Genomic DNA, 14,201 nt, shown 5'->3' with positions numbered 1-14,201 from the left:
CTGGGGAATGGACAGCAGAGAAGAGGGCGGAGGGAGACATTGGACAGGGTAACTTATGACAAATCTATAATAATTTATGAATTATGAAGGGTTCAAGAGGGAGGGGGGAGGGGGAGGGAGGGGGAAAATGAGCAAACGATATTGAGGGAGGGCAAGTGTTTTGAGATTGATGAGGGCAACAGGTGTACATAGGTGCTTGACTCAATGGATGTATGTATGGACTGTGATAAGAAACGTATGAGCCCTCAGTAAAATAATTAAAAAAAAAAGAATAATGAGGGTAACAAATGTACAAATGGACAAATGTGCTTTATACAATTGATGTATGTATGGATTGTGATGAGTTGTATGAGCCCCTAATTAAAAAAAAAAAAATTCTGGTTCTAGAGGACCAGATGGTCAGCAAAGAGTCCTTGGGCATCTAGTAGAAGTTAGCCTTGAGGATTTTGTGGTTAGTGAAGCAGAATTGACTCCTGCTGGTACTTCATGAAGCTTAGGATCTGGTTGAAGAAGAAGACATTAACCAAGGAATTATCGAAGTGAACGGAGGGACGTTCGGTGAGACAGCAGCTCAGACAGACACACAGCACCAACTCTCTGCAACACAGCTGTCAAGGACACGCTTGGAGCCCTGACTGTGAGAAAAGAAAGATCAGTTAACCGAACAGCGACAGCACACATCACAGAGTGGCACTGGCACGGAAAGAGCCAGGGGGGAAAACAAATTCTCCAGTGGCTAACCATGAACAGCGTCTCCACCCGTGCAAAGCCATCTCTGTTGCTTGACAACAAGAAAGGTGGGCCCTTTGCTCCTCACATCCGCTGGGTGAAGAAAGAAGTGACGGGACACCCCCCTCCATATCCTTGGGACTAAGAGTGCAGGCAAAAAGAGGGGCAGAAAGAGGGAACCGATTACAAGGATCTCTATATGTGACCTCCTCCCTGGGGGACAGGCAACACAAAAGTGGGTGAAGGGAGACGTCGGACTGGGCAAGATATTACAAAATAATAATTTATAAATTATCAAGGGCTGAGGGAGGGGTTGCGGGGAGGGAGGGGAAAAATGAGGACCTGATGCCGGAGGCTTAAGTGGAGAGCAAATGTTTTGAGAATGATGAGGGCAATGAATGTACAAATGCGCTTTACACAATTGATGTATGGATGGGCTGTGATAAGAGCTGTATGAGCCCCTAATAAAATGATTTAAAGAAACAAGAGGGGCAGAGCAGGCGAGACTGCCACAGGGCACAGGAGGCTGGTGAAGGGAGAACAGCATGGCTAGGTTCCCCACACCTGCTTGATTCTCAGAGCAGGTGCCAGCCCGACATTGTGTCTCACTGGCAGCAAAGGCTTCGATCTTCCTGTGGAGCCCAATCCCCTGTCCCCTGGGCCTGAAAGCAACAGTGAGAACTGTTTGGGGTTTTGCTTGTTTGTTTGTTTTCCTTGTTTTGATAAATTGCCAGCACAGCCCCAACCGAGGTGGAACTAACAGGAAGACCCACCCTTCTTGGCAGCCCCGGAAGTCAAAGTAGGGGTGAGGCCTTTCTATAGAGCCAGTCTGGATTTGTTGTTTTGGGTTTGGTATTTTCCTTTTTTGTTGCTGTTAACCTGCCAGCGGAGAGACATGGTGCAAGAGGAGTAAATCATTTATAAGGTCCCCCAACCCTCTGGTGATCAGAAAATTTCCACCAACCCCCACCTCTGGCTACACTTCTCCTGTGAGCACGTGAGGAGGCACTTTGATAAGGACACACTAGTGACTCAGAAAGAGAAAGCAGCTGCTGGCTGCGGCTTGGGCGTTTCAGAGTGTGTTTATGTGTGTGGTGTCCACTCATTTATTTATTTGCTCCCGTGTTTTGTTTTTGCTATTTATTTCTTGCTCCACCTGAGGGGTTCACCTGTCCCACACGACACAGCACCATTGCACCTCCAACAAATATAACTGGTGGGCAGTGGTCACCACCCACTACGTCCCCACTTGATCAACAAAGAGGAATAAATACAAAATCAACATGATGTCCCAGAGATCACAATTTCAGTTCATATGAAGAAACAACATAGAATGGTGCACACAAGTGACCAACATACAGCACCAAGATATCTTTCTGAGGAGTCAAAGGCAGTGGAACTCCAGATACAAAATCCGGAAGAATGACTTCGATACTTTCCCTGGATGGGGACAAAGCTTGAAAGAGATGTGGAAAAAAAACAGAAAAATCAGTAGCTCGAGAGAGGTGTGGGGAAAAAAACAGGAAAACACCACAAGAGCAATCTAAAAAACCCCAAAACTGGAAAACATACAAAAGCAACAAATAGAAATCCAGAAGGTTAACATTAAGGTGTTGTAAATAGCTAGCACTTTGAAAGAGCAAAGTGGTTTAATTCAAGCGATGGGAAGCCGAGTTAGTGAACTTGGAGATAATGATGCAAATAGAAAAGGAATCACTCTTTTCTCAGAGATAAGTGCAGAAGTCGAAGGAAGCTCTTCAAGCGTTGGGTTTGTGTGGGAAATAACAGGGAGGCATGGACATCAAAACCCAGTGTTAGTCCAGTTGCCATTCAGTCGTTGGTACTTACCGGGATTTTCATAGGCATGAACCATCCCTGAGATGAGCACCAACATCCAAAGACAGTCTAAGGGTTCTGTGGGACGCTAACGAGAGGCATCATGCATGTCTGAGAGGGATTAAAGGACAGGAAGAAACAAACAGAGCTGCTGAAAGAAACTTCCCTCACATCATGAGCGTGGACGGGGACACAAAAACAAAAGCCATTCAAGAAGCGGACAGAACTGCAAACAGAAAAGAGCCCCAGAGGAATTCACCACAACTCTCATCATCAGATCTTCTAATGTCAGAGACCAGGAAAGACTTCTGAGCGCAGTTTGGGGAAAGAAAGAAAAGTTATTTCCTTATAAAGTGAACCGGTAAGATTAAAGCCTGTTTTTCAGCAGAAACCATGCAGGCAATCAGGCAATGGGACAAACGATATAAAACTCTGAAGGAAAAGAAAATTGCCAACTAAGAATCTAATATCCAGCAACATCAGCCCTCAAATATGAGGTAGAAATAAGAGCATTTCTACATGAGGAGAAATTAAAGGGATTTGTAAAAACAATACCAATCTTCCATAAATTACCGAGGGGAGGTCTTTGGGCAGAGAACCGACAACAAACCGCAGACATCAACACAGCGCCAGCACATTCAAGTAAGCCCACCTCAAGAAGTGCTTAAAATTAAGCAAAATCACGAGGCTGAAAATAGGGGCCCAGAGATCTGATTTTTAAGTGAAGACAATTACAAAGTACATGGAGGGGGTAGTGTAAATATATAACAGTCCAGCCGAGAGGAAGTCAAGTAGATTTCAAGAGAGAACAGACTGCTTTAACTTTGGGCAGAAAATAATATATAGCAAGCTAGCCTCCATGGAAATGGAAAAAACATCATTAAAATGAAAAAGGAGAAAAATCACAAAAACCTAGTCAACAGTAGAAGTGAATGTCAAGTTTCTCCTGTGACATGTGCTTCAGAAGATGCATGTTGTGCTGGATGTAGCATTTATTAGGAAGGGCAACCGGGGATCCGTAGCAGGCCGGATATCTGGAGCAGAGCTCTGGTCTCCCCTGGGCTGTGGAGCCTGAGCTAAGTCAGTTTCCAAGGACATCCTCCCCCGATGGCAGCAGACTGGACACACTGCCCACCCTCGCATCCCCTCCCAACCCCAAACATTAGCAATACAGCCAGTGTGACCCCAAACAACAATAACAACAAGAATTATGTACAAGTTGTTCATAATTGCTCTGTACTGTTTCTCAAAACAACCAATGCAGTACCACAGCGGGTGGGGAGGACAGAGCCAGGGCAGGCTTCTCTGAGGAAAAGCAAGTTTGGTCTGAGAATGGAGGGATTGGAGGGAGTCCGGAATGGAGAGAGTCGTGTGCGCAGAGGAGATGGCATGTGCCGGGAGGGAGCCTGGCAAACCAGTGAATCTGAAAAGTCAGGGTGTTTGTCGCTGAGAGAGGGGTCCCCTGACAGAAGAGCTGTTGCAGTGTTTGTGACATGAGGGATGCTGTGCATATCTGTTGGGGAGTTCTATCCCAAGGTGAATGGGAAACGTTTAAGTGGCTTTGAGTGGGTAGGTGTGCCACCCTGGCTGCTGTTGAAAATGGATCGGAGAGAAGCCAGAATAGGCGTAGACTGACCCTTAAGGAAGTGATAACGTCTGTCTCGGCATGTCAGAAGGAGGGACCGACAAGGAGCGAGGGGATGCATCCGGGAAGTCTTCAGGAACTAGAATTGGGAGGATTTGTTCCCATATTGGATTTGGTGAGTTTCCAGTTTGTATTAGTAGTTGCGTTGTGATACTTGCTATCCACTAAGAAAGGAGTCTCTAAAATGGGTGGTTCTCAACCTGTGGGTCATGACCCCATTGGGGGTTAACAGTAGCAAAATTAGAGTTAAGAAGTAGCAATGAAAATAATTTTATGGTGGGGGGTGGGTCACCACTACATGAGGAACTGTCTTAAAGGGTCGCGCCAGGAGGAAGGTTGAGAACCACTGTTCTAAAAGAAGGCCAAGCTTTCTTTCTTTCAAACCATTTTATTAGGACCTAATCCAAACATCATACCATTCTATAATTCAGTCATTTCAAGCAGTGTTGGACGATCATTACCACAATCAGTTTAGAAACATTTTCCTCCTTCTTGTACTCTTTGGTATCAGCTCCCCATTAGCCTCCCCCCCAAACCTCACGTGCTGTACCCCCACCAGGACCTCTTATACTTACTGTCTCTATAGTTTCAAGTCAACTCCCCCGCCCCCCGCCTCCCTTTGGTGTAATAAATGTAATTGGATTGGATGCTAGATTAGGAAAGAGATCAAATAGGCGTCAAACTATTTTGAATGTATCTCTCCTCACGTAAACATAGACCAACAGAAGGAAACTTGCTGTTGTGTAGCTTTAAAAAAATGCTCTGCAAGATGGAATTGGGGTCAAACAGTCAAACTTCCTTTCTAATCCGTAAATCTCTCACTTGCTTCTGTCTCTCCTAGGTGAGTTTATTAACCTCCAAGCCTCAGTTTCCTAACTGCAAAATAGGAATAATACTTTATATGGTGATTTTGAAATAATACATATTAACACAATACCCGAAACACAATGAATGTTCAATAAATGTGAATTTTTATTATAATGATGATTTGATACTATTGGACTAGTTTTTTCCTCTCTAAGTCGTTCTTGGTTAAAGTGTTATAAATTTATGCTATGTAAATATGATTTCTAGGGATTTTTCTTAACATTTCTTTTATTAAGATGATGAATGCAATGCTTCTCAAAGACCTTGGAATAAAATTTGATAAAGTTGAGGGCTTATGTGAGTTTAAAAAATTTGAATATATGGAACTCATTCTAACTTAATGATTACAGTCAAAAGTGATATGAATTAGTTCATTATAGCTAAAGAAATGCTTTGTCCTTTATTTATATTTCATGGTAATTACATTTTCTTTATTACAGTGTATCATTGTCAATTATTGGAATGTCTCATGAAGTATAAACAAGAAGTCTGGAAAGTAAGTTTTGGGTCACATTTAAATCATAGCCACAGATTTAATTTATAGAATATAGTAAAAAATGTTTGCATACTAAAGCTATTGTTTATTGATGTCTGTTATTTTTGTGTGGCAGAGCCTATAATTCCTTATTTAGCGGTTAAATTGTTTTTTCATCTAGGGGAGAAATGAAACTTTAAGAACACAATGTCTTTACAGAAAAAAAAAATCACTGACTCTATCTTCTTTTGGGAATTTAGTAAATACTAGCCTAACTGGTAAATAATTTGACAGATTGCTTAAGAATTTATCTCTTTTTTTGAAGAGTAGATGTGGATTCTTGAGCAATGTATTTTAAGCAAATCTATTTTTAAATGCAGTGTTTGACAAAGTGGTTTATGTTCTGATAAAATTTTAACATCAATTTGATTAGCAAATTGTTAGAAGGTAGTGTACTTTTGGATTTTACTTGGGGAGGCTCTGTACAGAAAGACATAGTAAATAATACAGAATGCTTCATAGATACTCGATGAGGCGTGCCTGATCAAGAGCTTATAGCCTGGTAATAGGAGGGAAATTACCCATGTCCAGGTGCTGCACGGAGCCCTAGTGTGGTAGTGGGTTCAGCATTGGCGCAAACTGCAAGGTCAGCAGTCTGAATCCACCAGTTTGTGCCTGAGAGACAGACGAGGCTGTCTGCTCCCGGAAGGAATTACAGTCTTGGAAACCCACAGGGACAGTTCTACTTCATCCTAAAGGATCACTAGGCGTCGGAAGCAGTTGGATGGTAGTGAGTTTGGGGAAGGAGCTCCCTGTACTTTTATTTGCTGATGCTCAGTAGACATGCTTCATCTTTCCTTTAGGATCTTCTGTATGTGATAGCCTATGGTCCTTCACAAGTGAAGCCTCCGGCCGTGCAAATGCTTTTCCACTACTGGCCCAATTTAAAACCTCCTGGGGCAATCAGCGAGTACAGGGGGCTGCAGTACACAGGTAAGAAGAAACTTGCTCCGGAATGTCCTGTCTTAATTTCTCCTATGCCTCGTTTGTCTCACCTATTTCTTTATTTACTTTTTAAATCTACTTGCTTATCTTGATCATGCTTTTGAACATGTTCAAAATCGCTTCCCAGATGATGTGGTGTATAAAAAAATAAATAAAAACTAATTTAAAAAACCATTCGCAACCCTGTAGCACATTATGTAAGTCCCAGTCCAAGTTGCTATGTAATTGATCTATGGATTTAACTCTCGTCCATCAATTCCTACCCCGATGCAAGGAGAGAGCACAATGCTGCAGATTGGTTCGTTGTTCACCAAAACCCAGGCGGGCTAATTCTTCTCGAATAGGAAGACTTGGAGTATTTCCCAACAATACTGGTTCGTAGTAGCCAACCTTGTCGGGACAATTGAACAATTGATGAGTACTGGGTTTATTAATAGCTGAGAAATTAGCATTGGGCGTTCAGTGTAAAGACATCCATTTGCCAAAGACACAAAAATCAATCTCCACACGGAAATCAAAACTAAAACCTCCAAACTCATCATCCGCCCAACAAGCCAACAAACCCAGGGTTTAGGCTGTTGTTTATGTTTCCATATTTTAAACTGTGGGATGCAACCCATGCAGAAGCAAAGCTACACAAACACCATTTATAACAAGCACTGAAATTGTGTCCCTGTCCAAACATCTGACACCCATCTTTCAAATACATTAATCATAATCTCAGCTCAAAAACTGCAAATTAAATTAGTTAATTTCTTACTTAAACACGTGACCGCGCTACATGAAGACCACAGCAACGTCGTCCTGGCTCCTGCAGATGACAATTGGTCTATGATGGGCTCAGACGCTGTGAGTTGGAATTGACTCAATGGTAGTGTTTCTAAACTCAACGGAGCAGGATCGTGGTCCGCTTTGACACATGGAAGTTCTCAAATCGGAACCCATTAGTCTTAATTTGCCTAGTGAAGCGCTGGGCTGCTAACTGCAGAGTAGATGGTTCAAACCCACCAGCCGCTGTGTGGGAGAAAGAGGAGGTTGTCTGCTTTTTAAAGATTTACAGTCTTGGAAACCCTGTACAGTGTTGCTATGAATCAGAATTGATTCGATGGCGGTGGGTTTTGAATCATGATCTCATGATGGAGACTTGAATGGTTATTGGAAATTGTTCAGTGGTGCCTGCCTGCCCCGCTCCCTTTAAGTGGCTCCACAGACAAGTGTGTGTCATAGTTGTCATACTTAGACATCCCTCTGAGTTCTTGATACTCCTTCCTCTCCACCCCTCCCCCCACCCTATATCAGTATACCTACTTTTCTGAATCCGGAGAGGTGAATTTGTTTGCAAGACTTGTTTATATTATAGAGTACTCTGAGATTATATACTGGTGTTCTCAGAAATGATGTATTTGTCGATTTTGGTGGTTCTAAGGAAATTTAACTGAATTCAGTTGTCTGTTGTATGTTCCTGATAAAAGAAAGGTGTTATGTTAAAGAGAAATATTAGAGACATTAAACCTTTTTTTTTTCCAATTTTTGTTTGGAGTACTTGGTGTGCTTAGTCTAAACTCAGAATATATTCTATTAACCTTAGTGATAATAATTATATTTTTGGTGGGAGTTACTATTATTGGTGTTTTGTGCCATTGATAGTAGAGAAAGCTTCAGTTTGCCAAGTGGGTAGTTTACATATAAAAGCACCCAAAAGATGGAAGAGTTCCTGGAATAAAAGGTGAAAGAACTGAAATAATGACCGCAACCCCTTCTCATAAGATCTCTACAATAAACACCCAGCTGCTATATAGATGGCTATCGAATGGGATTTATTTATTTGATAACTATTTGATGAGCAATTGCTATGTCCACCTCTCGTCTCTCGGTGTGCTGTACTGTGGTGTAAAGCTGGAAGTATTCCAAGTGCCAGCAGAGTCATCGAAGGGAGCTTTCAGACTATAAACAGGCTACGAGGAGGCTTTCAACTTCTGGGAGGTTCGCCGTGGAAAACCTTCTGAACGGCAGTGGAACGTCCTCAGATAGGGTGCCGGAAGATGAGCCGCTCAGCTTGGAAAGTGCGACTGCAGAAGAACGGCCTCCCGGCAGTAGAATTGACAGGAACGATGCTGACGGAGCGAATCTTTCAGGACCTCCATCTGCTGATGGAGCACCGCTCCAACTGCGAAGAGACGTCTGCAAACACCCATGGATAACCTGAAGGCGGAATTAGGACGCACAGAGACGGGAAATCATCAAACGTGAACGGAACACATAAGAGTCACTATCGTAGGCGGACGTGAACTGAAATGGATTGGCGTTGGCCCTTTTGAGTTGGCCAGTTTTATGGTGTCTGATGCTAGGAATGACAAATTCAAGAGGAATGGCTAATTCAGAAACAAGAACATTTCAAGGTCTATCTTGACATACAGTGCTATCCGTAATAGGATAATAGCTATGCTCCGAACAGTAAAATATCATGGCTTGAATAGGTGCACCTTAGGCCTCCAACTACCATCATTGCTCTTGAATTCTTCAAAGAGGCTCTGTGTAGTGGATTCGCCTCGTTTCATTTCTTGACTGTGCTTCTAGAAACTTTGTGGATCCAGGAAAATGAAATTTGTAAGAACGTCCATCTTTTCTGCATTTCTAACGATGTTGTATATTGGTCTGGCTGTGAGCATTTCTGTTTTCTTTACGCTGAGTTGTTGCCTGTACTGAAGGCTATAGTTCTGATTTTCATCGGCACGTGTTTCAATTCATCTTCACTGTCAGCAAGCAAGGTTGTGTCATCTGCATATCGCAGGTTGTTCATAAGCCGTCCTCCAATCCCGATGCCCTGCTTTCCCTCATGTAGTCCAGCTTCCTGGTTTATTTGCTCAGCATACAGACTGAACAAATATGGTAAAAGGTTATAACTCGGACATTCCTGATTTTAAACCACGCAGTGTTTCCTTCTTCTGTTCCCTTGATCCATGTACAGCTGTGTTCCATACGAGCACAATGAAGTGTTCTGGAATTCCTGTTCTTCTCAGTGTTGTCCACAATTTCTGTGGTCCACACAGACATGTGCCTTTGCATAGTCAACAAAATACAAGTAAAAATCTTCCTGGTTTTCCCTGTTTTCAGCCAAGATCCATGCGACATTAGCAAAGTGATATGCCAAATGATTTTCAGAATCCTACCTGAATTTCTTGCATATGTACTACAGCTGATGTTCAGTCATATTCAGCAAAACTTTATTCGCATGTGATACTAAATGATATTGCTCGATGATTTCTTCATTGTGTTGGGATACCTTGATTTGTAATGGGCACAAAGAAAACTCTCCTCCAGCTGATTGGTAGGCAAAACAACAATAACAAAGGCAAAACAAAAGAGTGAATAAAAAGAGAAAAAAACTAGCAACAACTCAAAAAAGCGTACATAATTCTAGGTCTGTTTGCTGACCTTTATGACTCTCTCCCCACCCGGAAACTCCATTGAGACCTGTTCACCGTGGCTGACCCTGCTGGTAATTGAAATACTAGTGGCATAACTTCTAGTATCACAGTGACATGGTAAGTTTTGAGAGCCAGCACAGTAAGGCAGACTGATAGACCAGTGATGGAGCTGAAGAGGTAACCTTTATTATTTCAGTTCTGTAAAATGAGGAGTGGAATACAACTTAAATAATGTATAAATTAATACAGATTACAAGGCATAGAGCTCATATTTAAATCTAGATCATCTTAATTGATAACCACTATTTTTGTATTATAAGGATGTGACACTACTTCTGTTAATTCAGTTCTTGAATTTGGTCTTAATTGGAACATTAGCATTCTTAAATTGCCTCAACAATAAGGGTATCACTATTTATATTGCTTTACAATCTCAAATAGTCTTAGTAATAAAAATTATATTGAGACAAGATTTTATGGGATTTGGAAGCTCAAGATGGAATGTTTTCTTAGGGAGGAGTGGTTTTCATATATTTTCCAGTGATTTATTTTAAACAGTAGTTTTTTATTATATTAAGATTGCTCATAATACACATAGAAATGTGTAAGAAAAATTACTAATACCCCCCCCCCCAATCATTGCTAACCTTTGGTATCATTTCTTCAACCTTTCATTATGAATTTTCAGATATACAGACAAGTTGGAAGAATAATGCGTGAATAGTCTTAGGTCCTCCATCAAGATTCAGGATTTGTTAACAGCTTGCCATATTTTTATCTCTCTGTATGTGTGTAAATTGCGTATTGCCTCTCAAGTATAATTACAGGAATATTCCCAGGTCATAGGCACAAAATCAAATAATGAGCTTTTGTGATTTCTTTTGGGTTTAATAGTATTTATCAGAACAGCGACTTCAATTATTTTGGCCATTAACTATAACTCTTAAAGATGCAAAATATTATACTTTTAATGGGTAACAAAAATAGCCATATTGCAGTGATGCTTCTGTGGGGGAGAAATAAAATCTTCAATAATTTCCTTGTGATAGCTAACTTGTAAATAATTGAGCCTTTGTTAGCAAAACACACCATAGGTTGTCTTTAAACTATGGGATGAAAGATACGGCATAAACTATACATTTCCAGCATAGCAACTGTCACAAAACCAGAGACTTAACTAATGGTAGCATTGCATGGTCAACTTTGCACTAGGCCACCAGATAGTTAGTCCCACAAAAGTACAATTGGACTCTTGAGTTCAGTGTGAGAAGATATAACAGTTTTTTATGTCACAATTTCCCTGTAGTATAAAGTTTGGGGGGAGCCAGTCCCCCACCACTACTACCCACAGGTTCAGTAATCACAATTGTAAGGTTGAGATATATAAATGCTTTATATTAAAGTCATCAAGAGCATGAGCGATAGAAGAGATATTACATTAATGCAGTCAGACACATTTTATGGTAGCATTGCTCACCTCAGCCCAGCTTGGTGGTCCATGTGGAGAGAGGGGGAAAGGGAACAAGGGAAGAGGATGGGAGAGGAGAGAGGGAGTAAGAGGAGGAGCTAGGGGGTGAGAGAGGCCAGAGCGAGATCTCTGTTGCTGAGCCAGGCCTATATACCTTTGGGGCGTGCAAGCCCACTAATTACAGGTAAAGACATACATCACAGGAAGGGGTTGCGCTGAGAGGGGGTGGTCTAGGGACATACACGCAATAGGAAGAGGAAGGATTAGGGGCATACATGTGACAAAATGGGCGAATCCTAGAATTAGGATGGCAGCTTAACTTTGACCTGTTCTCTGGGTCTCCATAGGAACCATTATCAGTAGGGTGTAAACCCCAGCTACAGGAACCAAATAGATGACTGCTGGCCTGTCCATTGTCTTTAACAGCAGGGGGGCGGGGGCAGCCCACTACAGTCTGGCAACTGATGGCCCTCAGGGCAGATGCCTGAGCATCTGACCTCCCCTCCCATTTCCCCATTTCGAGTTGTTAATTTTTTGCTATCTTTTTCAGATCTTGAGTTTATGTTCATCTAATCTGTGTGTCTATACATGTGCCAGTGTGTAGACATATAAATGCACATATTATCTCTGTTCATGAAGCATCTTCCACTATGTGCACTCTCCTGATTGTCTTCCTTCTCCTTCCTTTCTCAAAAGGAGCTCTGATAAGTGCTTAGCTGTTAACAGAAAGGTTGCAAGTTCTAACCTGTCAGTGGCTCTGCAGGAGAAAAGACCTAGCAATATGCTCCTTAAAGATTATGGCCTGGGAGACCCTATGGGAAGTTCAGTAAGACTGTAGAATTAAGTACAGTCTCTTTGAGTTATAATTGATTCAATAGAAGTGGGTTAGAGTCACACTAGTGTTGGCCTGCCAACCACAAGACCAGCAGTTCAAACCCACTAGCCACTGTGTGGGAAAAGGATGAGGCTGTCTGCTCCTGCAACATTTACAATCTTGGTTGCTGTGAGTCAGAATTTATTCAGTGGGCTTGGCTTGGTTTATTCCATAGGTAACAAATAACTTAATTTCCTGCTTTTGAGTTGTATGTAAATCGAATGATATTGTTTGTAATTTCTGCAAGGTATATGACTAGTGTGGAATTGCTTCATCAGAGGGTACACATATGATGGGGAGGACTAAAAAAAATTAGTGAAAAAATGCCATTATCTTTTAATTCAATTTTCCATGAGCTCTTATAGTCAATGTTAATTGATAAAGTCAGTTTTCAAAAGCAGTTGTATTGTACTTCCACGGATTGTGATTGAGAGATCTTTCATATTTTGTTCCACATTTGGCTAAGATTTTGCCTTGCTAGTGTTTTAAAATTTAGCTCAACCCTTAACTGAAACCATCTTATTTCTTTACTGCTCAGTAGGACCATCTTAGTCAAAAAGTGAATATCTGTTTAATAAAGTTCATGTTTCTGGATTCTTGATTTTGTTCAATCGATGCATTTGTCCTTTAACAATGTCACATAGTCCTAATTGCTTAGCTTACTAATAAATTCTGATATCCAAACGTGCAAGCTGCACTACCTTGTGGTGGTGGTTGTTCTCCTCTGCCTGTTCCTGTTTCTTCATCTCTCATTACCTCCTCCTGCTTCAAGAATTGATTGTCTATTTCTAGCTCTTTGTCAAGTTAATTAAACAAACACAAATATAAATTCAAACTGCTAGGATTGGGATTGCAATTGCCTTTGAGTCTGTAGATCAATTTGGGGAACTGACATCTTTATACTATTGAGTCTTCCAATCCATGAATATGGTATATCTGTTTATTAGATTTTCTATAGTTTCCCTCAATAGTATTTTATAGTATTCTGTGGAAAACTGTATCTCTTATGTATTTTACCTGTAGATTTTACATTTCTATTGATGTTATTGTCATGTAGACATATAATTACTTTTGGTATATTGATCTTGCTTTGAGAAACCTTGCTAAATCTCTTTTTAATTTTAATAATTGATTTGTAGTTTTAGTTCATTTTTCATGTTTATAACTGCATTAGTGATTCATAATAGCAGTTTCAGTTTTCCTTTCCAAAAGTCTTTAAGCTTTTTGTTTCCTTAGCTTGCCTTATTTATTTATTTAAAATCGTTTTATTAGGGGCTCATACAATTCTTATCACAATCCATACTTAGATCAATTGTGTAAAGCACATTTGTACATTCATTGCCCTCATCATTCTTAAAACATCTGCTCTCCACTTAAGCCCCTGGCATTAGTTCCTCATTTTTTCCCCTCCCTCCACACTCCCCCTCCCTCATGAACCCTTGATAATTTATAAATTATTATTTTGTCATATCTTGCGCTGGCCGATGTCTCCCTTCACCCACTTTTCTGTTGTCCATCCCCCAGGGAGGAGGCTATATGTAGATCCTTGTAATCGATTCCCTCTTTCCAACCCACCCTCCCTCCACGCTCTTGGTATCGTCATTCTCACCACTGGTCCTGAAGGGATTATCTGCCCTGGATTCCCTGTGTTTCCAGTTCCTATCTGTACCAGTGTACATCTAGCCAGATTTGTAAGGTAGAACTGGGATCATGATAGTGGGGGCAGGGGAGAGGGAGGAAGCATTAAAGAACTGGAGGAAAGTTGTATGTTTCATTGTTGCTACACTGCACCCTGACTGGCTCCTCTCCTCCCCGAGACCCTTCTGTAAGGGGATGTCCAGTGCTTGCCTTATTATATCTCTTACATTATGCCG

The 14,201-nt window shown here is 41.3% G+C and overlaps 1 protein-coding gene across 11 annotated transcripts in view; it reads left to right on the top strand.

Annotated features, from left to right (window-relative positions):
- Positions 1–14,201, top strand: part of UNC79 (unc-79 homolog, NALCN channel complex subunit) — a 299,617-nt gene that overhangs the window by 84,863 nt on the left and 200,553 nt on the right. For all 11 annotated transcript variants that reach the window (XM_045288090.1, XM_045288086.1, XM_045288091.1 and 8 more), the window contains 2 exons: positions 5,518–5,573; positions 6,416–6,545. In XM_045288090.1, the coding sequence (XP_045144025.1) occupies positions 5,518–5,573; positions 6,416–6,545 (186 nt within the window). The remainder of the gene's footprint in view (positions 1–5,517; positions 5,574–6,415; positions 6,546–14,201) is intronic.

The sequence above is a fragment of the Echinops telfairi genome, unplaced genomic scaffold, assembly GCF_000313985.2.
Source record: "Echinops telfairi isolate 266 unplaced genomic scaffold, ASM31398v2 ScPeMD7_18;HRSCAF=68, whole genome shotgun sequence".
NCBI lineage: Eukaryota > Metazoa > Chordata > Mammalia > Afrosoricida > Tenrecidae > Echinops > Echinops telfairi.
The sequence above is the reverse complement of the archived record's forward strand: the minus strand, read 5'-3'. Positions and strand labels throughout refer to the sequence as shown.